General features: G+C 33.8%; 1 protein-coding gene across 1 annotated transcript; it reads left to right on the top strand.

Annotated features, from left to right (window-relative positions):
- Nucleotides 1-1,023: 1,023 nt before the first annotated feature.
- On the top strand, nucleotides 1,024-8,066 carry LOC134719776 (uncharacterized). The gene is made up of 6 exons (XM_063582735.1): nucleotides 1,024-1,162; nucleotides 2,853-2,910; nucleotides 4,135-4,254; nucleotides 5,629-5,730; nucleotides 6,502-6,576; nucleotides 7,894-8,066. Exons 1-6 carry the CDS (start codon nucleotides 1,115-1,117, stop codon nucleotides 7,914-7,916), a joined length of 426 nt encoding a protein of 141 aa, XP_063438805.1. The 5' UTR covers nucleotides 1,024-1,114; the 3' UTR covers nucleotides 7,917-8,066.
- The last annotated feature ends 5,704 nt before the right edge of the window (nucleotides 8,067-13,770 follow it).

Raw genomic sequence — 13,770 nt, 5'->3', positions numbered from 1 at the left:
AAGGGGACTGACAAAGTGCACCTATTTTGACAGTTTACAGTTTTATCATCTACGTTTATCAAAGATCTTATGAATCTTGTAGATGTATTCCTAATTACTATATAGTTCACAAATTTGAATTTAAATTAGTACCAATAATTAGAACAATAATGTTTTTCGGACTTATCTTAATTGAGGGTCTCATTGATTGGGGTCTAACTTCGTGACGTGGGATCGCCGATTTTCTGTAAGCGTGACTCGTGAAAGTCAAATTAGTGTGCCGTGTACGGGAAATGAAGTCTAACGGGACACGGGAAATTATCAAAAAAATGAGAATTGCTTACGTATATAGTGTACAATGTAAGCGTGTTACGGTATTTCTGACAAAACAGTAGCTTTTTGACTTTTTGTGGACGCCACAGCTAGGCGACGCTTGTAAATTTTACTTTTCTCTCTAAGTACTTCTCAATAAATGACCATTTTGTGCGTACATGTATTTCAATTTATCCACCGATTTTGCAAAAGCAAACTTAAAAATACAAATTATTGAAAATTAAAGAAACTTGTATGCTGTCCGTTGCTTTTTATTTGGCAAACTATGTGAAATTTGCATGGATACTCAGTGCAAGTAGTGTACTGTGACGTTAGGTTTTGTAATGATTTTTCTTTACAATATCGAAAAAAAAACATGTATACTTTGACACATTTTGTAACACAAAAAAATGCGAAGATAGGCATATAGCCACCCATATTATGCAGTCGGCCTTGAAGAAAATTAGTCAATAGTTACATTGTATTTTTCAACACTTTAAATATTTGCTTTCTTCTTTCAAGTTTTAAAATACCTGATAACATCATCTTTTTCAATTCAAGTTAGATTTTTATTGTAATCAGGTACATCACTGACCATGTGGTTTAAAAAAATAATTAAACAAGTTTCAGAAAATTATGCAGAGGTTTGCGTGTCAGTATTGTGTTCGATATATTTTACAGACTGGGTATGTACAATGAAAACCTGCTACATGTTGTAGACATGTTAGCCGAAATATGCGTAGGCTGTAACTAAACGGTCCACCAAGCGAACCGGTATAAAAAGATTCTGTCTGTATTCGCCCAGATCACACCTATTGCAGTCATGATTCGGTTCGTAGTTATCTTGTCAGTGTTTGTTCTAGCCATCCAGGTAAGGACCTTTACTTAATTATGTTAATCTATGGCCTGGCCATTGAGGTATACAACTTCAAGCATGCATAGATGTATTGCTAAACTTATTTTAGATTTATTGTAAAACTTATATTTTAATATACCGATATTTCTTTATTTTCTTTTTTTCCAAGCCATTTTATTTCATGTAAATTCAGTAAAAAAATCAATTTGTTTTGTGTCTGTCTTTCTATTCGTTCTTCTCAACGTAAAAATTTATTCCTAAATTTAAGTTCATTTTACAATGTAACTTGTATTTACTGTTGTTCATTCTAAGCTACTTTAAAAAGTTACAAAAGCCACAAAATAATTTTAAATTTACCTCTGGGGGTTAATATTGGCTTCCTCTGCAACCATTGGAGGAGAACTTGCAGATATTTTTCGAGTAGGCTATGCATTTGTGGACCAACAAGTAATCCCGTTGTTTATAAAACTGTATGAAAGTTGTAACGTCAAAACCAAATGAGTGTTAAATGGCACTTTTATATCATGATATTTTTTATCAAAACAACTGCTCTTTGTTATAAGTCAATGTGTATATGAGAGTGACAGATATGTGTTGTATAAGAGTATCTGTTTTATGTATATCTTTAATAACCTAGGGCGGATGCAGAATTTTTTAATTGTTAATTGGCTAAATTAATTCCTAATAATTGAATATCAAACACCGAGCAGAAAGAAGCAAATACATTTTGAATAATCTTATACCAAACATTTATATAATGTATAGTGAAAATCATGACATTTTTTGACGATCAAAAATGGCCATCCAAGAAGCCCTCTCCATTGGAATGAGTCCATTATTGCTTAAATCATTTCTCAAATTTTAAAATCACAGACGTAGTACTGTTGCACTGGAGACCTCCGAAAATCGAAATAAGTTATACATTACTAAAGTATCAAATGACTGTGGGTTTTATTTTCCTCTGGTTAAAGGGAGATAAATCAATGCGAGATAATTATATTCATCGTCAGTTTCCTTAACATCACAAGATCAAATTATCATCTTTCCACATAAGACCAATGTTAGAACAGACATGCTATACATTACCATTTTTTTAATGCATTATGCATAAGACTGGAATGTCCCCATACCTACGTAACATGATTGATTGATTGTCTGATTGGTTGATTCCTAACGTCCAGTGGCAAATATTTCAGGCGTTTTACACGTTTATTGGTCTTTGATTGATAATTGTCTCATTTGCAATATTACCTCATTCCTTTCATTTTATCTGTACAACTTACAATATGCCTGTCCCAAGTTAGGAGCCTGTTATTCAATGTTGTCGTTTGTTTAAGTGTTATATATTTGTTTTTTCGTTCATTTTTTGTATAAAGCCGTTAGTTTTCTCGTTTGAATTGTGTTACATTGTCATTTCGGGGGCCTTTTATAGCTGACTATGCGGTATGGACTTTGTTCATTGTTGAAGGCCATACGGTGACCTATAGTTTTTAATTTCTGTGTCATTTTGGTCTCTTGTGGAGAGTCGTTTTATTTGCAATCATACCATATCTTCTTTTTTACATGTACATAAATCCCAACAGCCGTTAGTTGTTGAATTGCAATGAGACTGGTCAGTGAATATACAATGTAAATAAACTATTGTTGTGCTTTGGCTTAAAAATCATATTTTTTAAAATATTTAATAACGAACTATTCATTTCAGGCTAAGCCTTCTGAGAATGAGTACTACCGACTTCTAGAAAACCTTCTTGAAGAACGTGGTAAGATATTTTTATATAATTAGTTCTTTGTTTGGAATCATTCAAAACTTTTCACGCGGGGTGGCGCTGCGGTTCCAAGAGGGGTTACATGAACGCTTCATGCAATCATGTAAAACGCTTGCATCTGTATATTTATATGTTTGAACCATCATGCATCAGAAAGATATATTTAATACATTGGAATTCCGCACACAAAGATTGGACATTCAGATTTTAAAAGAATTGCGATTTTTATAACAACAATAGACAACTTTCGAGTTCGATGCATTTCTATAAAATGAACTCTGATTTTAGTGAACATTATTAGTGCGTTTAATGGCATCGTCTCTACCGTTCTAATATTGAGCGAGTGGTTGGAAAACTATAATCCTATATTGCGCGTATTATTCGGCAAATTTAATTCTCATTATTGTTTACAAAACAAACATTATTTCTGGTTCATCATGACCAATGGCGATCACTAATACGCTTCATGAACGTTAATAGGATATGCATATAGGCTGTCTGGTAAATGACGTCATAAAGACGCACATAATTAGCGAGTTTTTTTTCCCGGTGAAGGATGAGCTCGAAAGTGGTCGATTGACTCTTTGTCATTTGTATGTCATCATATTACAGTCAAAATCAATATATTACCTGCTGGTGTTTAATTTGCTTTCTAAACGTTTTGAAAAACATTATTTTTATATTAGTTTCTTGTGTACAATTTGTAAATTAGTATGGCGTTCATTATCACTGAACTAGTATATATTTGTTTAGGGGCCAGCTGAAGGACGCCTCCGGGTGCGGGAATTTCTCGCTACATTGAAGACCTGTTGGTGACCTTCTGCTGTTGTTTTTTATTTGGTCGGGTTGTTGTCTCTTTGACACATTCCCCATTTCCATTCTCAATTTTATTTTATTCTAAAAATAAGCATCGATCAATTTGAAATTGGCTTACTTAAACTGTTCGGCTGTCTGCCGAGATGTGCCGAATTGAATAAGATTGATAGAGTACACTTCATCTTTACTTAGTAAGGTAATGTTTTATTATTTGTTGTTTTCTCTCTAGCTGGCCAGCTTGTTGGTTGATTATTTTTTAATCAGGCAAGAATTTTTTTCAATCTTCGACAAAATTGAGCATTGTTGTTTCATTCGGCATATTCCGGAAGATCAAACATTATGGTGGAAACTACCGAGATTAGCCGATTGCTCATTTTCTTGCATTTATTTTGTTTATTGCAGAGGTTCAGAAATGTGGGGTAAACGACAAATATTTGAACTGCAATTATCAACAACAGTGTCAAGGTGAAACATGTCCAGGCGATAAATATTGTTGCTCTTCCAAATGTGGAAATATTTGTTGTAAGTATTAATTCACATACATCTTAACTCCGCTGATTCCGTACACTCAATTTTTCACAACTCGGTCGATTCCGTAGAAGGAGAGTTGCGGATTATACCTATGATTGCCGAATGTATTGCTTCATTGACTATTTTCACATTACCGACTTTTGACTTCTAATTTTAAAAAAATCGACATGTAACCCGGAACAACCTTTAGTTTGACAACCTGATTTTTTATGCACTTTTTTTTAATGTAAATATTTGTTTTACTTCTCTGTAACCTTTTTACTTGCATGTTTTTTTAGAATAAACTATCTATCTATCTTTAGTAAGACAATCTGATGCTCGGTCAGGTGGGAGCAACTAAACGTAGAAATTAACTCATCATATATACCAGGACTAAATTTAGTATACGCCAGACTCGCCTTTTCGTCTAAATTTAAAAAATACTCATCAGTGACGCTCGAATCCAAAAAAGTTAAAAGGCCAAATAAAGTACGAAGTTGAAGAGCATTGAGGACCAATAATCTTGGAGTCAAAAGTCGGTTATATGAAAATAGTTTAATTCAATAGGTTAATTTAAGACTTTAAGGCTTTAAGAACACTATCCGGTTCCGAACCTTTAAATTTCCTTTAGCTAACTAGTTGATTAACTCAACATATTTATATATGTCTCAGAAAAAAATATGAAATATAATACCTTAATATAACACAGGGAACTTAATTCGCATTTTTGAAAAATATCCCCCGGTCGTAAATTTCTGTTTCTAGTACAGTTAAACCTGAATAAACCGAATCCTGCATACACCGAAAACCTGTATAACCCAAACCTGTTATTAAGCACCGTCATATCAAATTATGTGAGTTGGGAACCTGATAAACCCGAACATCGGTCAAAACAGAACATAATCTTAAGTTACGAAGAGGTTCGGTTTAAACAGGTTTCACTGTATTTCTATTTCACGATTGTCTAATCGGCAATCCTCGGGTGACTTCGCTGCTTTTCTTCAATCCGTTAGATGAATGTACGGAATCGGCCGAGTTGTGACGATCAACCCTTCAATTTTATTATGCTGTAGATCAGTTAAATTGATAAATCATCACAATAGTATGGGATATTTAAATTTTCTAAGAATAGTGCCTGTGACCTTGTCAACTTTTCCATTATTTTTTTTTAATTCACGAAGGATAAAAACTATTCAAAGACCATGGTTTGCATACATGTAGTTACAAATAAATATATACCTCGATAAACCATGGAACATGAAGTTTATAAATTTAAACTTGAATATTACTGTTTTTATTTCAATGATTGAGTTATAGTTGAATACCTGCTTATAATTTTAACAGTTTAACATTTTAATTATTAAAAACTAAATGATTTTTTTTCAGTATGCCATCCAATTCCACCGAACTGTCCCAAGCACTGTATCAATGGGTACCAGCTTGGAAATAACGGATGTTATATCTGCGAATGTAATACCAGCAAACGAAGTAAGAACTTGTAATCCTAGTTTTGAATGTTCCTTTTTCGCCGTTTCATATTTTGTAGGACCATGAATTACACTGTTCGGGCCCAAAATCTTCTGTTGATTTACATTGTTAACAATGTTGGTTTATCTTTCACCAATCGCAACAGATTGAGTCAGTGCAATAATAGATAAAAGCCGATAAATATTAGATTAACGTCGATACATCTGAGATTAACGACGATACATACGACGTTACAGACGATTGAAAATTACCGACTCCACCTCATCAAAAATATTTTGAGTTTTATGAGTATCTTTAGAAAAAATATAGATATGTATCCTACGTATGTTTTTACCTCCGTCAAATGAGGTTTTATATGTCTATCGATTTGCGAAATATTATCATCGTGGAAAAGAGAGACAATAGATAAAAAATAAAATGTACGGTGACCTTTAAGGAGATAGACCTTGGTTAAGGGAAATAACTCTTAAAATCGTCAGTACGTTTGTGTCAGCCATTTTCATAAATTTATTCTAAGCTTCAAGGTTGCATAGATTTTTTTTCCAATCTGTTTCAGGTAAATGCTTAAAATACATTGATATTACTTGAATTTTACAAGAGTTATCTCCCTGAACCAAGGTCTACCCCCTTAATTTTACATCATCGTTCTTTTTGGTGTCTGATAGTTGTTCCATTGACAAACAAACCACATATTCGTCTTATAAAAAACGGCCAATCTATTTATAAAGCATGTACATAAATATGCCACTTTTATTTTGATCTTTTTACTAGGTTTTAAGCAATTTTTGACCAGATTACTTCAAAAGGATGAAGAGAAAGAAGAAATTGAAGACGAAGAACGCAAAGGTGAGAACTCCTTATAATAGACTCCTTCATGTGGGGGGTCTGTAACACGTGATATAGTATGATAAACAGGTTTCACTTTTTTATGCAAATGACGATGAGGTATGCAGGGGCGGATGCAGGAATTTTCGAAAGGGGGGTGCTAACCCAGGGCAAAGGGGGGTGCAAAACATATGTCCCGATACAAATGCATTGATCGGCAAAAATAAAGGGGGGTGCGCACCCCCGGAACCCCCCCCCCCCCCCCCCCCCTCTGGATCCGCCACTGGGTATGATTGCCAATGATACAAATCTCTGCCGAAGACCAAATGACATTGCGGTAAACATCTACTCCAGTGAAACCTGAATAAACCGAAACCTGCATAAACCGAAAACCTGTATAATATCAACCAAACTTGTTCTTGAGCACCGGCATATCAAACTGGATGCGTTGTGAACCTGATAAAACAGAAAATCGACCAAAACCGAACAAAATATAAAGTCCCGAAAAAGTTCGGTTTTAACCGGTTTCACTGTATAATACACAGCAAAATTTGCTCACAGATGACCCTCACATGCAATTAATTTGAAAAATTCCACTTAAGATTCACTTCAAACGAACTTTTTATTTAAGAATTGAATGTTTCTTTTTGTAAATTTATTGGGGTGTAAAAGCGTTGACCGAAGTACATTTTGTATTCTAAAAATGTACGCACGGTCAACGCTTTTACAACCCTATAAAGTTACAAAAAGAAGCATTCAATACTTATAATTACATTTTTTAGCTAGGATTATAAAAACACGATTTTCATGAAGTTTAATTTTTAAATTCACCTGTGCACTTTATTGTGGGACCTCGTGTCATTATGAAAGAAATGTTATTGTCTCATGCAATTACTTACGGAATAACATGTGATGTGCAATTAGCCAATCAGAATAACGTATTATAATGAAACATACATCTAATGTAATTATAACAAAAACAATGGCATTTTTCATGATTTTAATCAAATTTGAAAAAATTAATATGTTATTTGATTCATGTAATTTTACCAATTCGCGTGAATTTCGCGTGAACATATTTCATACGAAATTCATACGAGTTTCACATAAAATTCACTTGAAAATCCCATTAACTGATTTCACGTGTGTTTCGTGTATAAGCTCGTATGAAGTGGAGATTCACATGAATTTAAATTCACGTGAAATTGGTGTGAGTGAAATTTGTCTGTGTAGGTCACCGTGCGGCCTTCAACAATGGACAACACCTATACATGTACCTACTAGTAAAAAAATATATTTATATATAATTTTAAGATTATTTGTTTTTTTCATTAACAGAACTAACATCTGCAGAGAAATAAAGACACAGAAGAATCGTTATTTTTTTTATATTTTGTAATCGGCTCATGTACACCAGTGAAGACGCCATTTTATAAACACGTCTGTAAACGTGAAGTCATGCTCATACCACCGGACATTTTTATAGCACTATTTTATATTTCAGATTTTTAGATTTTAAAATTTTTGCCTTAAAAAATAAATGTGTTTTTTTTCACTTTTTTTAATAAATTTGATTTTCATTAAATGAACAACATTGCTTTGTTTATTCTATATCTTATACAAGGAAAGAGGAGAGAGTAGTGCATGTTATTCACGCCTGGTAAACCATCTAATCTCAACCAAAATGGTGAGACGGAAAAAAGTATTCTGGCACTTCCTGTTGAGTCTTTCTGGTTCAAAATATTCAAAATAAACAAAGGGTAGGTCGACTTTTCGTCAATTTACTGAAAATCAATGACTTTTTTGTAAAATAGAAGAATGTCATGCCATAGATAAATGATAATTGTAGCTAATATGTCTCTGTTTGGTTCAAAATATCTGAAATTGAAGTCACAATCACTTTTCTCCTACGGATTATCATGTTTACTTTCTTTGAATCCGATAAAACTGCTATGATATTTATGACCTAGCAAGAAAATATGTCAATTTTTTGTGATTTTTTTATGCTTTACGATAACCACGTCTGTAAATTGCAAAAATATGTTTTGTCAAGCCTATTCTAAGCAGAAAAATGAAAAATTCTAAATGGTTGAGATATAAAGGTACTGGTTGAGTCTTTCTGTCACAATGTTGAGACTTTCTGGTAACTTTGTGTCATAAAGTATATTATTGTTAAAATATTGGCGCTGAGGTTTCAAAGTTCAAATTAACTACGACTAGAAATCCTTAACGCGTGCAATATTACCATATAAAGACAAAAACTGCTAAAACAGCTTTGCTTATTAAGTTTAATTTAAATAATTAAATGTAATTTCTATTGTACAAATGAAGTTATTTCCCAAAATGAACAACGTAACTTTATCAGTGAGCGGTACTATTCGAGTTTACCTTATTGCGGTTTACCTGATATGTCTGATATATTTGTTTTCTGTCTGTGGTAAGTTAAAATCTAAATACTGATACAATTTCAAGAATTGCCGATAGAAAAATGCATGCTTTACAATAAAATTGAGAATGGAAATGGGGAATGTGTCAAAGAGACAACAACCCGACCAAATAAAAAAACAACAGCAGAATAAGATTTTTTATACTATTTATTTATTATTATGTTTAAGATGATTTCGATTCCTAAAAGACTTTTTTTAATGTCGAAAATGCTTACATTTATAAAGAAAGAAAATAGTTAAAAACTATTCAATCGAACAGACTCCCTTTTCTAGGTTTAATATTTCATACAGGATGACTTCTTAAAGGTGGTGATAATCTATTTGTTAGTAAAATATGTCATTTTTGTCATTATATTACTTATCACACAAAAAATATCGATATTGAAACTGCTTTATGCAAGTACTATAAGTGATGTCCAACTTAGCGTAATAACACGTGTTGTATTGAAATGATTATAACTTAGATTGTTTGTTTACAACTGCATTCAGGGCACATCCTTAATATTTGGTAATATTCAGCAACATTTATAGTATACTCTAAGCCCGTCACACTCGGCCATGATCGTACTACGATCTCTATAAAAAATAATGCTTTTGACGATTGTACTGCGATATTGTCGTGGTACGGTCTTGAGGTCTTTAAGATCGTATTGAGAGTAGCCAACATGTTCAAAACAATCGTGATATGTCGTTACGAAATCATGTCAAAGAAGAAGCGCGTTAAGGTCGTAGTCCACAAAGATCGTTACACATGTCATCGTATCTTGAGCGCTATTCAAGTCGCAGATACATGTACTGCGCTACAATCTAACGTCGATGTTACTACTACCTTAATTCAACCACTACTAGACGATACCTTATTAATTCGACCCAACCACTTCGACTGTTCTACGGTTATGCTTAGCAGTTCAAGACCGTATCCTTTGCAAAAGTCGATTCTAGTACGATCAAGCCCGGTGTCCTCATCACGCTCTTCTTAAGACTTGACTACGATCATATTACTTCGGCGAAATCAGCTCTATAGTCGTGCTCATTGTCATTTTCACAAAAAGATATAAAAGCTCTCCAGGTTTTATTTGTATGTATTTTGGATCTCATGTCTCTTTTTTTCCAACGGGCCCAACCATGCATGACACATTTCATTGTGTCATTTCCACTGTCTTTCATTAAAACATCGTTATTTGATCTACATTGACCAGCAATATGTTGTGATTCAGGTTGGATTGGTCGGTCCATCATTTTTACTGGATCAGGATAACGCCCAAGGACCTCTGTCTCTATCACTATATATATATTACTAATACTTCTACGAGTATGCTTTTGTTCCAATGATACAAACAAAAAAACGATAAAATTATTGAAATCAATACAAAATGAAAAAAATACAGAATTTTGGTTGAAAAAAGTGAGGCCTGTCAACAAGAACTTATGCTCAGAATAAAAGTGGTGAGAAGAGAACGTGGTATAATTGTAGCAGAATCGTTGTATAGAAGCGTAATGACTGAAGCAGGATCGACGGATGAACGAACGAACGGACAGACACACACACACACACCGAAAAGCATAATGGTCATAGCTTAAAAATATTTAAGACTAACTATTGGGTTCCTGACTTCAGACAAGCGCAAAAATGTGGCAAGGTTAAATATATTTTGTGAGATTTCGACCCTCCCTCTATGCATCTAGCTTAATGATGCAGAATAGACTAACACTTAGCAATACGCATTACCAACTTATTTATCAAAAAAAGACAGAGTCATAAGTTTGTCTATGCTTAGCATGCAAGTTTTGCTTAAAACTGTGGTCACACTTTACCAGATAGCTCGAACGGACGCCGAAAGGATGAACAAAACTTTTCTATTTACACCATTTTCATCCATTAGGAGTCCGTTATGTAATGAACAAATAAAACGGACGTGTAGTATGCCAAGAAATGGTAGGGGTGGAAAAGAAATAAGAAAACAAATGTCAGAATAAAAACTTTGCCTGATCATGATTTGAAGATCATATAAAAAAGAAGATGTGGAATGATTGCTAATGAGATAACTCTCAACAAGAGACCAACATGACACAGAAATTAACAACTATAGGTAACCATACGGCCTTCATCAATGATCAAAGCCCATACCGCATATAAGTAGTCAGCTATAAAAAGCCATAAATATCCAAGATACTAAAGAAAACCAACATACCAATAATTGTTTTTCCTGACGCGATTTTCAATTGGTGTGTATCCGTTTTATAATCAATTATCGTTCTGTTATCCTTCTGTTCATGTCCGTCTCACATTCGTTTTATCCTTTATATGTATGGTCCGTTAGTGAACCTGTCTACCGGACCCCCAACGGATGTATAACGGACAAGCAACAGATGCAAAAACGAACACAGAACGGACGAGTATTTAAAAAAAAAAACCACAGACGCCTACTGGACACTTCATCCGTTGAACGTCCGTTCAAAGGTTTTTAACATGCTAAAATTTTCCACCGGACCAACCGGACGTCGACTGTTAAAGTTCATACTGAACGGAATGAAACAGATATGGACGGACGTCTCACGAATAACAACACTCGTTTCACGGAACGAACGGATTGAAAAAAAAGTTATCCGTGCTGCGTCCGTTCGCGCTATCTGGTAAGGTATGACCGGAGATTTAAGCACATGTTACACATTCTTTTTTTTTAACGATAACAACTATTTTATTGCATGTTACACCTTAACGGATAGCGCAAACGGATTACTTTTTACAATCCGTTCATGTCCATAAGACGTCCGTTAATTTTCGTTTCATTTCCGTTCAACATTCGTGATATCAATCAATGTCCCTTCTATCCGGTGGAGAATTTCGAGCATGTTAAAAACTTTGGATTAACAGACATTCAACGGATGAAGTGTCCGTTGTACGTCCGGTAGTCGTCCGTTTTTTTACGGATGTGCATGCCTTCTTAAAGTGTGACAAATCTTAACTGCGGGATAATACCTTGTATACTATAAATATATAATTATATAAAAGAAGCATGATTGCCAACGAGACATCTCTTCACAAGAGACCAAAATGACACAGAGATTAACAACTATAGTTCAACGTACGACCTTCAACAATGAGCAAAGCCCATACTGCATAGTCAGCTATAAAAGGCCCCGAAATGACAATAGTAACGAGAAAACTAACGACCTTATGTATATATAAAAAAAAATGAACGAAAAACAAATATGTAACACAAAAACAAACGACAACTACTGAATAACAGGCTCTTAACTTGGTACAGACACATACATACATAATATTGCGGGGTTAAACATTTTAGCGAGATCCCAACCCTCCCCTAACATTGGACAGTAGAATAACCGTACAACAAAGGAACGAACTATAAAAATCAGTTGGAAAATACTTAATACATCAGATGGACAAAAATACAAGTTGACGTATATATCAATTTCCTTTTCAAAAGCACGCACGGCGTGTCAATCTAGTAAAAAGGAGGGTTTATGTTCATATAACATTCATGTTTACATTTCGTGTACTCGTCTTGAATATGCATTTAGTTAGAAAATGAGTATTTTAATGACTCATTAAAACATCTATCCTGCAATATGCGCAGTTTTACTCCTGTTCATGTTGATTTTAAACATAGAAAAAACGTTATAGAAAAAAAACTGACCCACTTACATTTTAATTTGTGAAATTGCTACCCGTTGATATATAATTTGACTATGAATAAAGAGAACCATTCCTGCGGCACGTTATGTATGCTTTGTAAAGAAGGAATCCTTTACCACGGTATGAATAAAGGTCTAGTGTTGAAGATTCAAAGTTAAGCACTGATTATGCATGTTAATATACCGCAGATGATGCAAATTGTCCAGTGTTAACTATTTTTAAAAATCAGTTCTGTATATAGATAAAGTTAAGTGCTGATGTTACCCCCAAGCACTGCAAATGTAAAGTATAGCGATGTAGATTTCGAAAAGCTAGCTATGCGATGTCAAGTTAAGCGATGTAGGAATAAATTCTAGCGCTGGAGATATGAATTACAACATTATTGACTTTATAGCTTCTGTGCAAAACTGCTTCTCAAACGCTAGACTATTAATCTCCAGCGCTAGACTATTTATCTCCAGCGCTAGACTATTAATCATCAGCGCTAGACTATTAATCTCCAGGCTAGAACTTTAATCCAGAAAAAAACACAGCTATTCACTATTCACTTTATTACAACCAAAGGTCTGTTTAGAAGCTGTCTGTCATAACTATACAGACACGAATAAAATGAAAGTTGAAAAAGTTAAGATTAAAATGACAGTTGAAATGTCAAACAATTTACGGCAAATTTATTAATTTTGGCGGTTGTACATTTGTATGTATAATTGATACTAAGCTAGTAGTTGAAAATTTCAATCACCAGAAGATCTCAACATTGTTCCAGAATATCTCAACCGATACCAGAAAATCTCAACATGATCTACTTCATAACATATTTAGCTTAATGAAATTATATTAGTAAAGAAAAGGAACAAACTGTAATTTATGTTTATAAGGTTTAAGAAAAATACTAATTTACTGATATATACGTAGTTTATCAATGATTTCACTGTCATTTTGTCAATAGCTGACTGCACTGGCCTGATTTACCTGCCGGAGAAAAGTCATTCCAATGTCATTTTAAATCATATTGGTCCGTGTTATACACCAAACAAATCCAAATTCAATTATCTATGGCATGACATTCTCCTATTTTACCAAAAACTCATCGATTTTCAGTATATT

This window comes from Mytilus trossulus, chromosome 5 (genome assembly GCF_036588685.1).
Source record: "Mytilus trossulus isolate FHL-02 chromosome 5, PNRI_Mtr1.1.1.hap1, whole genome shotgun sequence".
NCBI lineage: Eukaryota > Metazoa > Mollusca > Bivalvia > Mytilida > Mytilidae > Mytilus > Mytilus trossulus.
The sequence above is the reverse complement of the archived record's forward strand: the minus strand, read 5'-3'. Positions and strand labels throughout refer to the sequence as shown.